This window comes from Phoenix dactylifera, chromosome 9 (assembly GCF_051530095.1).
Source record: "Phoenix dactylifera cultivar Ajwa chromosome 9, Ajwa_hap1_PhDact_Kaust_v1.1, whole genome shotgun sequence".
Taxonomy (NCBI): domain Eukaryota; kingdom Viridiplantae; phylum Streptophyta; class Magnoliopsida; order Arecales; family Arecaceae; genus Phoenix; species Phoenix dactylifera.
Window position 1 is genome coordinate 28,686,755 of NC_143198.1, and position 17,209 is coordinate 28,703,963.

Sequence of the window (17,209 nt, forward strand, 5' to 3'; positions counted from 1 at the left end):
ACATGTTCCAGATATGCGTCTGAATCTGATCTCTACTAATGCTCTTGATATAGCTGGGTATGATAATTATTTTGGCAACAGGAGATGGAAACTATCGAAGGGGTCCATGGTATTTGCTAGAGGAAAGCTTTGCTGTACACTTTATAAAACACAAGTAAAGTTGTGCGGTGGTACAGTGAATATGACTGAAGACGATGCTTTACCAGATCTGTGGCACAGACGGCTGGCTCACATGAGTGAGAAGGGATTGCAGATTTTGGGAAGGAAGTCCCTCATTCCTTTCCATACAGGTATGTCATTGAATCCCTGTGATTATTGTTTACTTGGCAAGCATCATAGAATTTCTTTTCAAAAAGCCTCTAGTAGAAAACCCAATATATTGGATTTGGTATATTCTGATGTATGTGGTCCCATTGAAGTAGAGTCCTTAGGTGGTCGTAAATATTTTATTACCTTTATTGATGATGCTTCACGAAAAGTGTGGGTTTATGTTTTAAGAACAAAAGACCAGGTATTTCAGTGCTTCAAGCAGTTTCATGCCTTGGTGGAGAGAGAAACAGAGAAGCAATTGAAGTGTCTTCGTACAGATAATGGAGGTGAGTACACATCTAATGAGTTTGAGAATTACTGTTCAGAGCATGGTATTAGACATGAGAAGACAGTTCCTGGTACCCCACAGCATAATGGTGTTGCAGAGAGGATGAATCGCACCATTATAGAAAAGGTCAGATGTATGTTGAGGATGGCTAAACTGCCTAAGTCATTCTGGGGTGAAGCTGTACTTACTGCGTGCTATTTAATCAACCGGTCTCCATCTGTTCCTTTAGGTTTTGATATTCCTGAAAAAGTGTGGACAGGGAAGGATATTTCCTACTCTCATTTGAAGGTATTTGGGTGCAAGGCATTTGCACATGTGCCTAAGGAACAACGAGCAAAGCTTGATGATAAGGCTATTCCTTACATATTTGTTGGTTATGGAGATGCAGAATTTGGCTACAGGCTATGGGATCTAGAGAAGAAGAAGATCATCAGAAGCAGAGATGTGGTTTTTCATGAAGACCAAACCTTGGCAGATTTTGAAAAAGTAGAGAAGCCCAGTCAAACAGTTGAAGGTGTTCCTAACTTTACATCGATCTCTTTGCCTCCAGAAAGTGCCACTGATAGAGAAGAGATGCAAGTTGAAGACCAAGGTGATGGGCCAGTTGTTGATGAGGACGATTTGTTTGAGCAGAGGGAGCAGTCTACTCTGCCAGAGAGTGTTGAGCAGGGGGAGCAGCCTACTGCGGTAGAGCCTCGGGTTAGGAGGTCTACCAGGGAGCGTCGTTCATCAACTAGATACCCTGAATCAGAGTTTGTTTTGCTTACTGAGGAGGGGGAGCCAGAGAGCTTTCAAGAAGTGCAGACTCATAAGGACAAGCAGAGCTGGGTGACGGCTATGCAAGAAGAGATGAGTTCTCTACAGAAGAATGACACTTATGAGTTGGTAGAGCTTCCTAAAGGTAAAAGGGCTCTAGGAAACAAATGGGTGTTCAAGCGAAAGATGGATGGTGAAAAGTTAGTGAGGTACAAAGCTCGATTGGTGGTAAAAGGCTTCAAGCAGAAGAAAGGTATTGACTTTGATGAGATATTCTCTCCAGTTGTCAAGATGAGTTCCATTCGAGTTGTTCTAGGTTTGGCAGCTAGCTTAGATCTTGAACTTGAGCAATTAGATGTGAAGACTGCTTTTCTCCATGGTGATTTGGAGGAAGAGATCTACATGGTTCAGCCAGAAGGATTTGAAGTAAAGGAAAAAGAGCACATGGTTTGCAGGTTGAAGAAGAGTCTGTATGGGTTAAAGCAGGCTCCAAGGCAATGGTATAAGAAGTTTGATTCATTCATGGTGGGTCATGGCTATACCAAGACAGAGGCAGATCATTGTGTGTATGTCAGAAAATTTTCTGATGGTAAATTCATTATTCTCTTGTTATATGTAGATGACATGTTGATAGTAGGACAAGATGTTCAGTTGATTCGCAGTTTGAAGGTAGAGTTGTCCAAGTACTTTGACATGAAAGATCTTGGTGCAGCACAACAGATTTTGGGTATGCAGATTTTTCGTGACAGAAAAGCTAAGAAGCTGTGGTTATCACAGGAGAAGTATATTGAGCGAGTACTTGAAAGGTTTAACATGAAGCAGGCTAAACCAGTCAGTACACCTCTTGGTAGTCACTTCAGACTGAGTAAGAAGACTTGTCCTTCTACAAAGGAAGAGAAAGATAGCATGGCAGTAGTTCCTTACTCCTCTGCAGTTGGAAGTTTGATGTATGCCATGGTTTGCACACGCCCAGACATTGCTCATGCTGTTGGAGTTGTTAGCAGGTTCCTTGTTAATCCTGGGAAAGATCACTGGCAAGCAGTGAAGTGGATCTTCAGATACTTGAGAGGTAGCTCCAAGATGTGCTTGACTTTTGGGGGCTCAAAACCAATTTTGGAGGGCTATACAGATTCAGATATGGCAGGTGATCTTGATGGAAGAAAATCTACTTCAGGGTATTTGTTTACTTTTGCAGGGGGAGCTGTATCTTGGCAGTCGAAACTGCAGAAGTGTGTTGCCTTATCTACCACTGAGGCTGAGTATATTGCAGCTACTGAAGCAGGGAAAGAGATGCTTTGGATGAGACGGTTTCTCCAAGATTTGAGTTTGAAGCAAGATGAGTACGTAGTTCATTGTGACAGTCAAAGTGCATTAGATTTGAGCAAGAATGCCACATATCATTCACGTACGAAGCACATAGATGTGAGATATCATTGGCTACGTCAGATAGTTGCAGAACAGTTAGTATCACTACAGAAGATTCACACTGACAAGAATCCAGCTGACATGATGACAAAAGTTGTGACAAGAGAGAAGCTGAAACTTTGTGCCGGATTGGCCGGCATGGATTCTAACTAGCAAGTTAGAGTACAGTCTCCTTCCTCTGTGGGCTGGAGGGGGAGATTGTAAGTGGGTCCAGCCCACTTGAGGAGGCCCAATAGCCCATTAGGGCTTAATCCTTGTTTTTTTTGTAGGACCGCTTGGGAGACCGCGTGATGAAATAAAGGGACGTGTGAACCTGAGGCTGGCGACACATCAAACATAAAAACTGAAGGGCTTGCGGCTGAGAAACACGGAAAAGAAAACAGAGAAAGGAAGGAGCATACGGCAGAGAAAAAGAAAAAAAAAAGGAGAAGGGCGCGAGAGAAAAATCCAAAGATTTGCGCACGCCCTACGGAAAAAGAAACAGGTTCTTTTTCTTGTTCTTTTTTTTTTTTTCTGGATGTGATTTTCACATGGAGATTTAACAAATTGGGTTTCAATCTAAGAGTTGTATTGGATGCTATAGGGAGTTTATAGTATTCATTGCTAGGGATCTCATTACATTCTTGAGTTCATCATACTATGGTGGTTTGGATGAGATCATTGTTACTCTTAGGGAGGTGATATTGGAGTTTTTCCAATTTGTTGTGAACTCAAGTTTTGGGCATAAACTTGAGGATTGTAAACTCTATATTTATTATAGTGGATTGATTGGATTTGCCCCGTGGTTTTTTCCCTCTACACTGGAGGGTTTTTCCACGTAAATTTGGTGTGTTTTTCTTTCTGCTCTTCAAGTGTTTGATATATTGCCTGTATGAATATTGCTTCTAGTTGGCTTTGGTTTTGCCTTAGTTTATTCTGCAATATCCCTGTTTTGGCCCCAACACTATGGGCATTATTTAGTCCACTTGACTGGTTAACAACCGGAACAAACATGTTCCCTGTGTTTATGGCCTTGTTTAATAATAGCTCAGATCTCGACAACTCTGTTATAGAAGGCACCATTTGACTTACCTCTAGGGAGAAATAGGAGGCTAAACAACTAAATTACAGAAAATGGTTAGCTCCTTTGTGCATATTTTATAACTAATACACCTGCCGGACTGTGGCGACCTGGAACATTACTAACAATCCCGCCAGTGTATTTCTTCTTGGTTGAAGTCCAGTGCAATTTTCAAAGTGTCTTCAGACCAAGATCCATTAAAACGAGCATTATATGATTACAGTGGAGTATTGTGGTAACGCATGCAGGATTTGATGCTAAATTTGCTTCAAATTGAGGTATGTGGAAGAAATCGATCGATGATATAAGGAACCTCACTGCCATGATCCATCACCATGGACCTTTAACTTGTATAATTCTTGTCATGATCATCATTCAACACTTGAGCTAATTTATGATGCTATTATTACGAAGGAATACTTGTACCACACTAATCACTTGGACATAATAAAGAGCTGACCTTCATTACCCATTTGCTCTTGCATGGCCTTGTCCTCCCCTTCCTGTGCTCCCCTCCGGCCGAACCATGTATCACAACCACTGATCATGACTCCAGCAACCATGTGTGTACAAGGACTTGCAGTTCACAAGAGACCAAGCTATGTTAAGGATCATAGGGGTTCCTGAACTTTTGGGCTTGCACCATGTTAATTCCAGGGAACAAGAAAATTATGATGCGATCGCATCAACTAATTTTATCTGTGAATGCAGATGGGGCTACAAGTAACCTAGTTGTTGCATGACAGGATTTATAGGAGTTCCTAACTGGGATATTTGTTGGTTAGATCTAGTATAAGTGGAACCTGAACCAACATGGCAGAATTGCATGCCTAATCTATAATTTCATGTTGATTGAATTGCTCGAAAATTTTCCTTCAAAAATAAAAGGAGGAAAAAAAATCATTCAACTGATGAGATTCTTTATCTGACTCCCTCTAAGGGAACCTGTAGAACTAAAAAGTTGAGACTACATCAGGTTTGAATGAGATTTACTCGTTTGCTTATATTTTTCTTGAAAGAACAATAAAAGATCATGGCCGCATACAACCACCATGCATCCACAACCTGATCCTGCGTTTGATTCCACGATTCACAATATGAAGCCAGATACATGCACTAAAATTATTGTACTTCAATGAATTATTTAACCAGTGTAATCAATCCCTTGCAAATAACACCAAATCATTTCTGTGAAAGCCAACCGATCGATCTCCTCAGCATATAAAGGTTATGATTCAAGTACCCCAACACTGACATCCTATTAAATATGTTCAACAAAAAAGGAGTTAAAAGAATAAGAACTCCATTAATATATAAGGGATCCACATTAGCAGCATCCATGCAAACTACTAAAACAAAATTAAAAGTGATAGACAATACCATATCATCCATTCATGGATATATACTCTCTTCGTTCTTCCAGAGATGTGAAAGCGGTCGACTCGCACGAGCCATCAGGTAGGACTGATGGAAGATTTTGTATACCCATCGACGTCGTCTGTTTGCGATCGCCTGTAAGCTCGGAGCTCAGGAGGAGAAGGGATCCTCGCCCACATAGTTCCCCGGCGGCTCGTAGTTGCAGCTGATGATGACGCCGCCGTGGTAGCACTCGACGCGGGCGCAGCCGACCCTGGCCGTGCTGTTCCAGACGATCTGCGTGAAGTGGCCGCACATCCTCTCGGGCAAGCACGACCTCTCGGTGCGGTTGTAGTAGAGATGCTCCTTGGCCCAGTTCTGGACGGCTTCCTTGGCCTTCCAGTCCCACCCGGTCCCCCAGAACATGTTCTCGCCGTAGGGGCCATGGGAGTGGGTCGTGTCGCACTGCTCTCGCCGCTGCTCGGCCCACCGCCGGGCGTAGCGAGCCAGCTTCTTGTCCCATACGTATGGCTTCTCGCCGGCAAGCTTGCGGATCTCGTTGTGGGCTTTCAAGAACTCGTGGGCCATCATCTTGTAGCTGCCTTTGCCGCCCGTGAAGGAGACGAGGCCTGGAGGCTTCGTCGGGGGTTCGGTGTCTCCGCCATTGGAGACGGGCGAGGAGCGAGCGGAGGTAAGAGGTGGACGTGTTTCTGGGGTCGAGACAGGTGGAGGGCGGAGGGGGGTGGGGGGAATGAGCTGTGGGGACGAAACCGGGAGGAGGAGGAGGAGGAGGAGGGGGAGCGTGGAACCCGCCATTCCTTGGCGAAGGAGACGGAGTTGGAGGGAGGTTTTATTTGAAATAAACGGGTGGTGGAACAGGATACGAGCTTGGTTTGCGGTGTGTGGGATCACCACGGCCATAGATAGAAACTGGAGGAATGCCAAGTTTGGAAGAGGGACAGGGATCGAAGGTTGGCGCCCATGGATTGGTTTAGGCCGCCAAATATGGCTCTGGCTAGGATCATTTATAGGGCGCTGAGACGAGTTCTTAAAGGGAACTTACTTGCCAGATTAACATATAATCTTGGAAATTTAGTCATGGAAGAGGGGATTGCTGAAGGAAATGACCAAATTAACAATCAGCAAGAAGGATTTGTCAAATTTTATATTAATTTGCTTCCAGCAAAATAAGCAAACTGGGATTGGGATCCAAAAAAATATTTAAGAACCAAGATAGAGCATCTGAGAAGAATTAATGGAAAAGAGTAACTCATGCGCTCTGTTATAAAATTTTCAAATCAATAAGAAAACTTATTAATAAATAAGAAAGCATTAACCTGGAGGGTGTTGTACCACCACCATTGCTCTCAAAATGAAGAAAAAAACATAATCCTACTAGGATTTTAGTGGATCGACAAACTAATTAATTTGCTTGTGTTTATGTTTCGTTCATCAATTAGCATTACCGGGCGTAGTTTATATGTAATTTTCAATCTTGTACAAGATGGACTGTTGATGACACGCTATATGCCCGGCCTTTTTATTTTTTTATGAAACGATGTTCGAGTTTTTTTTTTTTTTTTTTAATAAATGGATGGGAAGCCTATCGAAAGTTATTAAGCTTTTTTTGTGCTTGACGGTATGATATATGGTTGATGTATAGCTGGTTTGTGAATTAATAAATCTTTCGAATGATGCATTGAATATATAATTAAGAAATCGATTCATATATGGTTTCTTTCTCAAAATAAAAATATATATTTTTTATGGTTTCTTTTTCGATTACCCTTATTTTGATTTGACTAACTTGAAAGAAAACAGAGAATTTGGTTTCAAATTTTTAGACTGTGTCAAACCCTGATTTCCAAGGTGATTTTTCCTCTTTTTTTCTTATCAGATTATCTCTCCATTACGTGGTCGAGGTAGGAGGATGATGGAAGCCAGAGCAAGATTTAGTAGCTGTATCTCTTTCGTTTCAGAACTTGGGAGGACCAAAGACCACGGTGGTAGCAAATCAAGTTCTTATTTTTGCATGATGATGGCTGGATTCCAAACAAACATGCCACGTCTGCATCAATTTTCTTAATCTTCATATGTAACACTTGCAATTAAGGACTGTTTTGTGGCTCATTATATGATGACTCTAAAATTTTTGAGAGGAATGATGCATCTAAATTTGAAGTACAAGCTTTATTTTAACAGTGAGCACCAGTTCATCACTTGCATTACGTCTGACTAAACAACCCTTTTAGCCAACATTTTTTTAAAGAAGATTTTAGACAACAATTTTCACCATAGATTACATAGAACAAGTAAAAAGTCATCTTTTCTCAAAAAAAAAAGTAAAAAAGCATCAAACCATAATAAATCTTTTGTAAGTTCATTTTGTACCTTTGCTGCATAATTGTAAAGATTCTATAAATTCATGACCATTGGTTGATTACAAAACCAATAACGGAGTGAAAATTTTACAGGCCTGCTCATGTTGGTGTACGTCCATCTGAAGACTACTGATCTCAGAAGATTAACTTTGTCTTCTATGATCTTGCAATTGCATCCTTTATGAGTCTGAGGGATTCAGCGAAGTCATCCAACAGCTGGTTAGGATTTGGTATTGACAACTCATCAACTGCTAGAACTATCTTCATTGTGTTCATGTAACTTTGGAAATGAAGAGTGAGGGCCTGTTAAAATTCCAACTGAAGCAATCAAAAAATGACAGTGGGGGTGGTTGAGGCTGCCCTTTATGTCTAAGAAACCATAATAAAATGTACCATAAAAAATAAGATGCTAAAGGTTAGAGATTCCTGCTAAAAATTACAAGATTATATCAAATGACAGTGAGATAATGGAAACCAAGATTTCCTGTGCAATTGCAATGAGTAGCCACCTCTTCAACTGCTCTAATACTTGAAGTTGCTCTTTTTTGATGATTTACTGATATTTCGGTGGCTTAAGGAGCATAACTAGGATGTATACGATTAATCAGCAAGAGGACAGACTGTGGTGCAGAATAGTACCACACACTAGTTATCATCTTAAATAAGCTTTTGCAAATAAAATAAAAGATAAACTAACTTAACTTTGAAGACTATTGTGGAGTCACTTACATGAGGGTGCCCATAAACACTGGGAGCAATGTAGACCACTGGATGGCCATAAAACCCAATCTTTTCTACTGGACCAACGATATTTGAGAACGATAGTGTCGTGTGAATAACCATTCTGTGACACAGGGCAGCTGCTGCCTGTGATTCATAAAGACACAGCAGGCATTAGATGTATTTAAATGTTACGTACACTTGAGAAAACTATACATTAAGGGGCATAAAAGCACATATGAGCACAAACCTTATGTTTATGTTGCAAACACATACAGAATGAAGAAGGAAAGGAAGAGAGAAGATCACCATGAGCTTAAAGCATAATTAAACTCACTTCCCTAACAAATCTGAAAGAGCATCCCGTACATACATACACGGTTGATAAACAAAGCATACTGACTGCAGCAACTTACTAGACCCAATTACAGAATAAGTCTGGATTTCAATGATTTAAACATTAGGATATGCAGTTAAATTATGTAATCAGGGTATACTACTATATGGAAGCAATTATGATAAGAACTAATTCTTTTTCCTTAAAAAAAAAGAGTTTTGTTTCAGCACATTTTTTTCCCTTTAAGCCATCTCTTTTTTTGAAGCTAACAGTTTAGATTTTTCCTTTCATTCGGTTGATGACTTGATATACCTCATAGTTATAGCTTAATAGAGCAAAGCATGGAAGTCTCGTCAACTTTAAGGCTCTTTCTAGTAAATTAGTCATTTTTTAAGAAAGATTTATCTACCTAATAGGAACTCTTGCACAAAAATACTCTACCCATGGAAAACTCTTGAACGTCTATAGAATACTTTCTATTTCAAAAAAAAAGATACCAAAGAAAAACTCTTGGAATAACAGGGTGGTAAACCACCAGCTCATTCGTTAAGAGAATAGGAATAACTATTTCAGACTGTGAATCTGCCAGCATGACAAAACCAAGTGACTAGGACTAGACAAACAGGAATTCCATGGTTGTTCATTTAAACCTTTTCTTTTTCCCTTATTTTTCTGGTATGCTGATCCTTTGAATATTGAGAAATAAAGAAATTAATGCACTAATAACCATGATGGTGAAGTTCTTATAGGTAAAATTATGATTAAGAAAAAGGGTGGAGTTTAGTGCAGTGTAATTAATCCAGGTGGAGTTGTTTACAGAGGCAGCACATAGATCTTTCCTTGATCAATTATGGTATGAGCAGAGCATCAATACTGGTTCCTTTTGCTACCTTTCCATAGAGATAACATATTAAATAAACTGATAAAAAACACAAAATATGTGATAAGGGGAAGCTCATGAGACAAGATTTTTTTTGTTGGTATATGCTCTAAAAACTGAGTGACGGATATATTATAAGACTTATACCTTTATACCAAAGATTTTAACAATCACCCAAGCACTCCAATACGTGAAGACTGCTTCCAAAGAGTTCTTCTTCCTTTCTGCAATTGCCTTTCCCCTCCGAATATACTCTAGAGGATCCTCGAAGACGGCAATAGGAAACCGGAGAACCATGTAACCCAGCTTATTCCCCCACTTGGCCCCACCTTTTCCTTTCTCCATCATCTCAGCCAAAGCCTACTTATAATCCACAAACTCATTATGAACAAGAAGATCTTAACATAACCCGAATCCGAAGCAGGAGAAAAGAGAACACTCACATGGATTCCTGGCGTCCGTCGAATGTTAACGAGCAGCGCTGTTCTCAGTCGGATGTTCCCTGGCAATCCCTTCTTCTCCTTCTTCTTCATATCATCACCCTCACCTGAGCATCATCCAATTAGCAACAGAACAAAGGGTAGAATTATATATAGTTATACAGTTCTAATCTCACCGTATCTCCTATCAAGATATCGAGAGAGTCCTGCCGACGTAATCCCCACAAGTACATCATTTACAGTCTGAGAATTTGGAAAATTTGAATCCGTTGTCCGAATGTCAGCCAGTTGTTTAACACTTTTTCGACGAGTTCAGCAACAGAAAAAGGTAGGCTTACACAATTCATGGCCTTCTTGATATCCTTGATGTCGTCGAGGCTCACGGTGCGATGCACGAACCGTTTCGGATGGAACTCGACACCTTCCATGCCCATCAGCGGTGTCCGGGTGTCCTTCACGAAGGCGAGGGTGGCGGCGAAGATGATCGCATCCACGAGAGTGTGCCATGCAAGGACCAAATCGGCCCAGATCCAGAGGAGGAGCGCGAGGAGGCCTGACCGGGAGTTGGCGGCGGCGGAGGTGGAGCGGCGGGCATCAGGGATGGAGGGGAGGCGGTCGGGTTCGGAGCATTGGCGAGTGCAGGCGAGGAGGAGGGACATGAGGGAGATGCCGTCGCCGAGAGAGTGGTGGACGCGGAGAACGGCGACGGCTGCGGCCTCGGCGGTGGCGACGTTGAGGATGTGAAGCTCCCAGAGGGGCCGGGAGTGGTCCATGGGGGCGCCGGAGAGGGCGGCTACGTAGTCCTCCACCACCTTGTCCGGATTGACGGAGGCGGCGTCTGGGTCCAGGTCAGGGACGATAACGTGGTCTTCCACGTTCACCTTGGTCCGGACCCATCTCAGCTTCTTCTCGTCCGAGACCTGTCAACCTTACCGTGTTTATTAGCATTATTTATCTAGTAGCTCTCATGCATGTTATCAAGCAATTTTAATTTATAGTCTGAATGGCTAAATTTAGCTCTCTCTCTCTCTCTCTCTCTCTCTCTCTCTCTCTCTCTCTCTCTCTCTCTCTCTCTTACATATTTATTTATATAATTTTCCTATAATATTTAGAGACAATTATAGGTTTAATGTTTATTGGAACATTTGGTTGTACTATGTAGTATTGGTTTTTATTTTTTTTTCTAAAAGAAAGAGAGGAAATTTTTCCACTCTATCTAATTCATTGACATTGAGATAATGAAGCAAAGTTGGATGGTGGAAGGCACTTAATTTACGACAAAAAAAAAGTGACCACACCTAGACTCTTAATTTATAGATCATAATCAACTAACACAAGGGTATGTGCAAAGTTACATAAGCAAGCATGTTGAAATTTCATACGATCTCAATGTGAAGGCTCATATAATGAAACTCTTAAAAACAGACAAAAGTTTATAGCCGGAGGTAAGCATTTTTATGTTATAAAATGCACGAGAACCACATAATATTCCTGCTTCTTGGAGTGGGCATCGCATCTATTCCAGGGAGACACTTTGTCTACGCCACCACTTTTCCTCACACAAACATTGAGCCTTTAGCGCTCCTCATCGTCTCTGGCCCCACACACAAATAACTACCCACGTTAAATAGCTATCCACTAAACCTACCTACTTGATAATTTGGCTTGCCGACTTCTGCAATCTCAAGCCTCGACTTAAATGACTGTGAACTTTCTATTTTATTATATTTTTATTAATATTAATTTTAAATAAAAAATAAAATTAAAGATTTTTCTTATTGTCAATCTCGTGATTATAAAAAAAATTATTACATTCTCTTTTTTCTTTATTTTTAGAATATATTTTTTATCGATATATACTATATGGCTAGATGACACACACCAAACAAATTAACCATATACCAAGTTAATATATACCTCTAGATAAATTGATATTTGGTTTACAGAATACAGTACACAACCAAATGATACATACTCAGTAAACAGGTAATTCAATAATCTAATACACATCTCCAAACAAAATAATACATAATTTTCAGAATACCATATTTACCAAGACACATTACATAGCTAGATGATACATACTCATTTACTTTCTAATACATTACTACAAATCTCTTTGATACACATGCAGCATGCGATCTAATACGTATCTCCAGATAAATCGATACAAAATTTTTGGAATATGCTTGTTATCAATACACTACATAGCCATGTGATACTCATTAAGCAAATTAGTCATCTAGCAAACCAATACATACCTCTAAATAAATCGATGCATAGTTTTTGAAATACGATGTCATCAATACCAGAATTACAGTACAAAATATTTTAATTTTGTTTAATTTGCTAAATGTATAGCATCTGATTGTGTACTGCATACTAATAAATAACATATTCTAGAAACTATATATCAATTTATTTAGAGATATATATTGACTTGCCAGATGATTAATTTATTTAGCATGTATCGTAGCATGTATCGATAAAAAAATATATTTTAAAAATAAAAAAATATATTTTTAATTGTGAAACTTATAACTCGGCAAGAAGAGTCGCTATCTTTTTTCTTTTTTTTTTTCCGTCTCATAATTGTTTCCGGTGCCCATACGACTTTTGGTCCTAAACAACGGGAGGAAACCACATGAGGAGACAAAAATTTTAAGATATGTGGGTCCCATATGACATGGCTCGAGAAGTGCAAGGTACGTGCTCTTTTAGTCTCTTGGCTCTCACCTCAGAGCTCCGGCTTGCATCTTCTAGAGATCAACAACCGTGGGTGGGTGGATGGGTGGGTTTCCCTATTTCTTACGCTACAACAACAGGGTTTTTTGGCCTTTTCCTCTAGTACAAATTTCCTTTTTCTGTTTTTCAAGGCCGTTTAGTTGACTAATTATACTAAAATAAAATTATATTAAATTTTAAATGAATAAAACTTATAAAAACAACCATTTAGTTCTTTCTCATAAAACCCAGTTATAAAACTGATAAATTAAAAAACCTAAAATAAATTTTATAAAAAATATTTTTCCTTATCTTTTATAAAATATATATTATAAAATCATATTTTACAGACATCTGTTTTAGAAACCACTCTCAGATAATCAAATATTTCCTTACTTTTGTATTTGTTTGAAATCCATGGATTTGTTAGAAAAACTCTTAGACAATCAAAATATCTGTTTTATATTGGCTTTTAAATTTTTTGAAGATCTACCAAAGAATAAATTATAAAACCTCTGTCCATGGTACCAAACTCGATCGGCTCAATTTCACTCAAAAATAACACCCTTTCTCCCAAGTATAGCTCACAATTGTTGTCGCCACGTTTATTTCTAACAGAGCAAATTATACTTCAGGTTAAATTTTTTTATTATAAATATCTTTTTAAATGCCAAATTTTGTATAAATATTTTTTTAAAATTAATATTTTTATAAATATCCTCGTAAAATACTTAATTTGATATTGTATTTATATTTTATTTTTATTTATGTATATGTACCATATCATATAACACTGTTAAAAAATTAATGATTTTAAATTAAAATAACTAAAATATTCTTAATAGATAGGTAGACAAAAAAAATAATTTCAAAATTCTATTTTATTTTTAATTAAAATAAATATGGTTTTTATTAACGATGTTAAAAAATTATTATAAAAGAGTATTTATAAAAAAAAATAGTGTTTTACAAGGATAAAAAATAAATCTAAATTTTAAGAAAATATTCATACAAATTTAAATTTTTAAGAGGGTATCATGAAAAAAAATCTAAAAAAAAAAAAATTGCATGGCCAACCTCACATATCTTTAGCCCAAATCTCGGTGGACCTGCTGATTTATATCGGTTTGAACAACTTCCCTCCCACACTATCACCCTTAAACCCTTAATTAAGGTTGATTAAGCAATAATAAATTGATTCCGAGCCAATTTTCGTATTACTTTCTCCAGTGTACATCAGCATCTCTATTATTATGATACAAATATTCGGAGGTATGACCCCACCCACAATACCATATTTCTAGAGAAGTGTTCCATGCATCTATTTACTTAAAAAAGGCGAACCCATTAGCTGGTTCCAACCAAGAAACATCCATTCTTTTAAGGCAAATAGGCAATATGACATGCTTTAAATTAACTAAACTATTAAAAGATTAAGCTTCAAAAAAAGGTAAGAAACGTGCACGCCGATAGTGTGTTTGCTGGGATTCCACCGTCACCCATCGCCACAGAAAAAAGCAATTTTTTAAAACAAAGCAGAAAAAAAGGGGGAAAACCTTTTGTTTGATAAGAGGAACAAAAAAAAAAAACTAAGAAGGAAGTTTTAGGCACCGACCGGTACCTGGATGCTGGAAAAGCGGGGGTGCCGAGCGAGTGAGGCCTCCAGGCCGGCCTTGACGGCGTCAACGTCCATCCGTTTGCCGCACCCGATAACGGACACGATGTGGCAGTTAAAGCGGGGCTGGAGGAATAACCTTCCCGCCGGGCTCACCGGCTCCTCCTCTTCCGTTATCTCGCCGTTCCACGCCCCGTTCCCTTCACCTCCCTCCTTTTCCCCTACTCCACTTCCAGAGTTCTCTCTCCCCGTCTTTATCGACAGCGGCTTCCTTCTGGAAGCCATCTCCCACTTCCGATTCAGGAAGTCCGGAACCGGAGATCGGGGGACTCCGACAACGGGGTGCGCAACTCGGTTTCTGACTTCCCTCTGCGGCTTATTTGGGGGCCGGAGCAACCGGTGACCATTGGCATAGAAAGCTAGGTTATTTATAGAAAGCTAGGTTCCAGAGTTGCCCCGTTTGGGAATCCCATCAGCATCAAAAAGAAAATAAAAAAGAAATTTTCGTTGGGGCCCATTAGGATGGCAACGACCAAGCTCGACTTCGACGTGAAATGAGATAATTGGCTGTATACACCAACTTGCATCGCAGCTTGTACCAATAATTTCGTGCCATTTGGCTGGAAATTAGCTGTTTTCCTTCCGCATGGCGGCAGCGGTACACGGAGAACCAGGGAGTTGGCTGTGGAACGGAGTTTCAGCTGGACTTCCTTTGGGCAGATTTGTCGCTGGATTACGGAATCGATCGATGTCGGGAGTGTGCGTGGAATGCGGCCACGTCTCCTACCGTTGCTGCTGCCAAGTTCACTGTGTTAGTATTTCAGATTTTTTTTTTGATACATCGGCTGCTAAAGCTAATTTGATATGAGCAAAACAACTAAATTTATAAAAAAAAACTACACAAAAACAGAAGCATATCTACTCCAGAGAATCTCTTCAAAATATTGGGTAGCAAATAAAGTAATCCAATCAATTTGTCTTTTGAAACACATTCATAGTCTGAAAAGTACAATATTTCCTCAATATGGCTGATTGGAGGATTTGGCCATAAAAATAACACGTCACGGTGCATTTTTTTTTTTTTAAGGAAAAGAGGGTTCTTTTTCTAGTCCAAACAACCAACCTTTTGTTTTTTGATATCTGTTAGTATTATAGTTGAGGCCTAATTTTCTTCGTTTGTTCTTTAATGAATTCCCGGGCTTATGCACAAGTAGCCTATCCCTTGTTTCTCAGAGGAGACCTCTCTTTTTTCACAATTAGGTTCAATATTCCTTTATTTTTGTTTTTTTTATTTTAAAGGAATCCTCTTTTTAAAGGAGGAGGAGTCCTTTAAAAGGCTATTTTTCTACCTACTTCTCGTTCCCCTTAATGGAAAGTTTCACTATATGTGGATTCCAGTAAAAAAATGCACATATGGTTATGTACCTTATTAATTAATCCCTCAAATCCTATTTCATGGCTAGGCACTGGATGGATGTCATGAGGCTATAAATGAAGAAAGTATATCCTTTTCTATATATGCACCACATGGTTATACATGCAGTCAATCACAGTCTTTCATTTCTATGAGCTTCATTCATCAAGCGCTAATCTCAGTGCATCATTACAGTAACGAGCGGCTGACTTTCTACTAGCTCTTAAATGAGTGGTGTTGTGCTAGTTATTTTAATATGATTAAGCAACGACTAGAGTCATTCATGCACTTTATGCACCGGTGATGTCCATCCCTTCCGCCGTCTGTGTGTGCATCATGAGAGCCCCAGGTCTGATCCAACAGGGAAAAAGAAAAAAAAATTTCAACTCAATCAATTCGAATCTCTTAAAAAAAAAAATAGAAGAAGATAAAGAAATTGCGAAAGTAGGGCTTTAAGTTCCTTTTTCTTTCATTAATAATTCTTCCCTCTTAGGTCGGATTTTTCTTCTAGTTCGAATATGACTAAATATCCTAAAATAAATATGATTAATATAAATATTTTAGAAAAAACTAAATTTTTGAGGAGGTAGATCTTGATTCTACATTAACTCTACCTTATGTCGCTCTGTCTGATTCTTCTCAAATAGAGAGGTACGTCCAGTCAAAATCTTTTTCCAAAAAGAAACTTTCAATTTGACCAATCCTTTTTGAAACCTAAACAATGAAATTTTTACTCTAATTAATGCCCCAGAGCTGCAAATTTCGAAAATATATCTAATTTCAAAAAAAAAAGATCATCTCAATCGAGTATCGTACGACCAAGTTATAGCCTTCGAAAATTTGACATGCAATTCGGCTTTCCGATGTAGCGGATCTCTCTCCTGAACTCTGTCCAGCCCGCTCGTAGTGACCAATGTGTTTAACATCAAGCTAGTGATCTTTCTAGATATCCATAGTAGCCAAGGTATTCTATATCGAGTTCGGTGATTCTCTTGAATACTCATAATGACCAAAATGATTCATATCGAATTTGGTAATCCTTCTGAATACCCGTAGTAGTCAAAGTAGTCTACATCAAGTCTAGTGATCCTTCTAAATCAGTGTCAATTTAATGTTGATATAAGCGTATATGCTTGCAAGCAAGAATCATCTTGTGCGGACTGGATAAAGGTCCAAGCTGGGAAAGGGTTGTTTATATATAATTTGCAACACCGCATGTAGCAAATATACATCCAGCAGGCTGCTTAGCGAAGAGTTGGAATATGCTCCCCAGTTGGGGTCTGCACCAGAGAGTTTTGATCTTCCCTTCGTGCCGTCCATGTATTGCAAGATGGCCATTATTACCAGAAGCCATCATAGGACAAAATATCATGTACTGATGCAGAGAACCGGGTTCGTAACCCGGGCCATCTATAGCTATGATTGGATGAGAGGATAGGATGGATTTAAGGGCACCGTTAATTAGTGGAAGATCTTATATGCATTTGTATTTGAAATATCTTT

The 17,209-nt window shown here is 39.1% G+C and overlaps 2 protein-coding genes across 3 annotated transcripts; both read right to left on the reverse strand.

The window, feature by feature from the left end:
- Nucleotides 1–5,236: 5,236 nt before the first annotated feature.
- On the reverse strand, nt 5,237–6,259 carry LOC103709542 (pathogenesis-related protein 1C-like). The gene has a single exon (XM_039131641.3). It carries the CDS (start codon nt 6,114–6,116, stop codon nt 5,367–5,369), a length of 750 nt encoding a protein of 249 aa, XP_038987569.3. The 5' UTR covers nt 6,117–6,259; the 3' UTR covers nt 5,237–5,366.
- Nucleotides 6,260–7,538: 1,279 nt separating this feature from the next.
- Nucleotides 7,539–14,711, reverse strand: LOC103709521 (wax ester synthase/diacylglycerol acyltransferase 11-like). 2 transcript variants are annotated; one of them, XM_008794931.5, is made up of 7 exons: nt 14,293–14,711; nt 10,292–10,873; nt 10,130–10,196; nt 9,957–10,060; nt 9,661–9,873; nt 8,306–8,443; nt 7,539–7,879 (listed from the first exon to the last, which is right to left on the reverse strand). In XM_008794931.5, exons 1-7 carry the CDS (start codon nt 14,575–14,577, stop codon nt 7,733–7,735), a joined length of 1,536 nt encoding a protein of 511 aa, XP_008793153.4. In that variant the 5' UTR covers nt 14,578–14,711; the 3' UTR covers nt 7,539–7,732. The 2 variants fall into 2 exon arrangements, with proteins under 2 accessions (XP_008793153.4, XP_008793154.4); XM_008794932.5 differs by having other exon boundaries at nt 14,299–14,709.
- Between the last annotated feature and the right edge of the window lie 2,498 nt (nt 14,712–17,209).